Genomic DNA, 4,223 nt, shown 5'->3' with positions numbered 1-4,223 from the left:
AATTAATTTCATGCTTTCCGGAATAATTATTGATTGGAGTGTCACAACAGTATGGAAAAGGTTCTATATCCCTAGTTCTTTTATTTTGGGTAAGATATATCCCTAGAGTTGGAACAAGAGTTTTGTAGGCTTAAAGTTAGTATCTAATAGTGTTTATTATATTAATATAAGATAATTTCAATGCCGAGATTTCAACGAGTGTTTGAACCTACTACTGAAGGTCTTACAACGTAAAATGCTGGTGAGAAGCATTGAATCAGTTTGTTAATTAAAAAACGAAAAAATATTTACTGTGAAGGTTAATGGGAGCATGCGCAAAAACATCAGGTGAATGATCATTCCATCTTTCATGGGTGCGGGATGATCATTTCACCTCCCTCTGTATTAGAGCATGGATGCCACACTCCCACAAGAAACATTTCTATTAAAAAAAGGGTGAAAGAACATTGCTTGGTCGTGTGATTCTTTTTTTGATGAAAAAATAAAAAAAAACCACGCAGCCAAGCATGAATTTTTCTTCCCCTATCAAATAAAAAAATCCATCCAAGCATGATCGTGTGGTTCTTTCACCTAAACACAGAAGCGCATGAATTAATCATCTCGTATCAAATAAAAAAATCCATCCATGTTGATACCTCATGAACGTTCTCATTAGTCCCCACACGGGTGCAGAAGCTGCGCATGATCAAGCAGCGATCTCTTGCATTAACCAAAAAAAATAACAAAAAAGATAACAGTTGGCACACTTGCAGCAGTTGGGTTGGTGTTTGATGGTAAGGGGCAACAGATCCTGCGGCACAGAAGTTTCCTTTATTTATTTCCCCCCTTCTTTTGTTGCTGCTCTCTCCTCTTGTTCTTCTATTTGTTCTTCTTCGATTCTGTTTATTCTCCTTTTTCTTCTTCTCTTTTGTTTCTTTCTTTCTTTATTCTGTTTTCCTTTACCTCTCCCCCTTTTCTTCTTCTTCTAAGATTGTTTTGACAGTCTCACCAACTAGTTAGTTGCAGGCTGGTTCCATTTTTTCAGTACAGAGGAGCCCTAGATGGAATAATTTTCACTACTGGTCATGCATAAACTTTAGAATCTCTTCAAAATGACAAGAATGTGCTTCAATTCTATTACTTCCCATCCTTAGCATGGTTTTCAGCTACTTTGTTCTCAAATGGATATCCTGCCTTGCTGCAGTTATTTACCTTATGCCAAACCCATCTTCTTGTCCAAACATTCACCACCTAAGCTCCCAAACCCTTCGAACCAACGCAATCGCAGTCTCAAATCAGTCACTACCCAAAACAATATTCTCTTGTGCTCGTACTCCAAATCCAAAAGCTTGGATCAGACCATCCAACTCTTTCGTCTCCTCTCCTTACGTGACACTGTTACATGGAACATAGTCATATCCACATGTTTGCGCAAACACTGTTATGCAACTGCTCTCTATCTCTTCTTTGAAATGATCCATTCTTCCTCTTGCCAACCAGACAACCTCACCTTCAGAACTGTTCTCAAGGTATGTGCTGAAACAGACAATTATCCACTTGCTTTGCAAATCCATGCTTTTATGGTAAAGCTACCATTTCTGTGGTCTTCTGATCTGATTACTGGCACTTGTTTAATCAATCTTTACTGCAAATATGGAGAAATGAAAGTTGCACACGATATCTTTGACATAATTCCTCTACGAGACGTTGTTGCTTTCACCACATTGATGGTGGGCTACACTGAGATGGGAAATTATGAGGAGGCAATGAGGATGTACAGAATTATGGTAGAGATTGAAAATTTGGTTCCGAATGAGTTTGCCTTAACTGGTTGTTTAAAAGCCTGTGCAGGGGGTTATTTTTTGTTTGAGGGAGAACAACTCCATGCTTATATTGTTAAAGCATCTATACAGTCTGATGTATTTGTTAGTACTGCCCTGGTTGATATGTATGCTAAATGTGATAGAATGGATTTTGCAGAAATGGTGTTCTTTGAGACTCCAGCTCCAAGTGTGATTTCATGGAATGCTTTAATGGCTGGTAATTTGGGTGGTGAAGAAGTTCTGCACTTCTTTTCTATGATGCGGGAGTCTGGTGCAAGTCCTGATCATGTGACGTTTGGCACTGTTCTTCGAGCCTGTAAAAACATTACCCTGACTTTAGTTCAGCAGATACATGGCCTTCTCACGAAAGTGATGGGGACTGAAGTGGATGTGTTTGTGGGTGGTGCTCTTTTTGGGTTGTATGTGAATCATGGATGTGCATCAGATGCAAGAGAAGTTTTTGAAAGGATTCACCATAAAGATGTTGGGGCTTTCAACATGGCAATTAAAGATTACATTCTTAATGGTTTTATGAATGAAGGAATTGGTTTGTTTCATGAAGTCTTGCAGATGGAAATGGAGCCAAATGAAGCCACATTATTGTCACTTGTTACAAGAGTACAAGATTTGAATCAGGGGAAACAGTTGCATGCTATAGTCATCAAATTTGGGTTTTCTGCTGCTTCTGGGGGTGGTCATGGTGCTTTGGTAGCTAGCTCACTCATTGTAATGTACACAGACCTCCAGAGCTTAGATGATGCAATCCAACTCTTTAATACAATTCATGCTCCTGACCTGGTTTTATGGACCTCTATCATCTCTGGTTTTTCTAGAAGTGGGGAATTTGAAAAGGCTCTAGAACTCTATGTTGTCATGTTGTTGGATGGATTAGTAGAACCCCCTAACCATTTCACCTCTTCTAGTGTCCTGCAATCATGTGCGAACCTTGCTGCAGTTGAAGAAGGAAAGCAGGTCCATGCTCAGATTATTAAGTCTCATTGCCAGATAGAATCAGACCTATTCATTGCCAATGGCTTGGTGGATATGTACGCCAAGTGCGGATACATTACAGAAGCAAGAAAGCTTTTCGATAAGATGATGGTGCAAGACTTAGCCTCATGGAATGCCATGATTACAGGCCTTGCACGAAATGGATATGGAGATACAGCAATAGAAATTTTTGAAGAATTACTGAGAACACCAAATCTGCAGCCCAACCATGTAACATATGTAGGAGTCCTATCTGCATGCAGCCACAGTGGCCTGCTGGAAGCTGGGTATCGATATTTCCATATGATTGTAGATCCCACAATTGATCATTATGCCTGTCTGGTTGATCTCCTTGCACGGGCTGGACATCTAGAGGAAGCGAGTAATCTCATTAAAGAAATGCCTTTTGAACCAAATGAAGTTATTTGGTCATCGTTACTTGCAGCTAGTTGTACTCATGGGAACATCGGGCTCAGTGAGTATTCAGCAGAACATCTTTTGAGTTTGAACCCTGCAGATCCTGGGACTTATGTTGCACTCTCTAACATGTATGCTGCAGCAGGAAGATGGGAGGATGCCAATAAGGTTAGGAATTTAATGAAAGATCAAGGAGTGAAAAAACTCCCTGGTTGCAGTTGGTTAATGATAAATGGGAGGACCCATGTTTTCTTTGCATCATAGAAATGAAGCATAACTGCCAATGAAGTAGAAAACCAGACGTGGGGGGGGGGGGGGGGGGGGATGACCCAAATCCCATGCGCAGGCTATGCTTCTGTCTGCCATGTTGATAGTTGTCCAGAGGAATCTATTTCCGAAGGAGATACCAACTGCCTGAAGAGAATCAATCATGGATCATAAGGATACAAGTCTCTGCAGACACTACTCCTCAATGATGAAATCATACGTCTTACTGAATAGACTTCCTCTCGGAGTCATATATTTAAGGCACACCTAATGGATAAGGGCTGTTTATACACGTTTGTACATGCAGAGATTGAAATTTTGTAACATTGGAATGGAATAAATATTCACAGGTAATTCCGAGATACAAAGGTGAGGGGTAAATATCTGAATAAACTTCTGTCAAATGGGAAAGAGCTATCTAATCAGTTTGGTTTCAGGAATAAGCAATTTATTAGGTTGGAACCCTGTCCTTGCTTTACTCTGTCATATGACTAGACTCAACAAAGAAGATCCTTCTCATCATGCCTTGATCTGGAAGCCGTTCCATTTGAGCCATTTGTGCTGATGATTTGGCAGGCCGACAATTGGATATATTTGGGAGCCCTTTGCTAATCACTTAACAAGTGAGGTGACCTATTTCAATTGCATCATTGACCATGTATGGTTTTCTTCTTTGATTAATATTTCTTGTTGAACTCACTTGTTAGAATTTCCAAAATTTTTAAAATAAAATTGGTCTCAATATTT

The 4,223-nt window shown here is 39.8% G+C and overlaps 1 protein-coding gene across 1 annotated transcript; it reads left to right on the top strand.

Moving 5' to 3' along the window:
* The first annotated feature begins 1,014 nt into the window (after nt 1-1,014).
* On the top strand, nt 1,015-3,786 carry LOC122661585 (pentatricopeptide repeat-containing protein At4g39530-like). The gene has a single exon (XM_043857029.1). The coding sequence runs from the start codon at nt 1,161-1,163 to the stop codon at nt 3,471-3,473; it is 2,313 nt and encodes a 770-aa protein (XP_043712964.1). The 5' UTR covers nt 1,015-1,160; the 3' UTR covers nt 3,474-3,786.
* Nucleotides 3,787-4,223: the final 437 nt, after the last annotated feature.

Source organism: Telopea speciosissima, chromosome 5, assembly GCF_018873765.1.
Source record: "Telopea speciosissima isolate NSW1024214 ecotype Mountain lineage chromosome 5, Tspe_v1, whole genome shotgun sequence".
NCBI lineage: Eukaryota > Viridiplantae > Streptophyta > Magnoliopsida > Proteales > Proteaceae > Telopea > Telopea speciosissima.
This window is presented reverse-complemented; position numbering and strand designations above follow the sequence as displayed.

What these genes read in the sequence shown, in the direction of transcription:
- LOC122661585 (XM_043857029.1), top strand. Translation starts at nt 1,161, where the DNA reads ATGGATATCCTGCCTTGCTGCAGTTATTTACCTTATGCCAAACCCATC.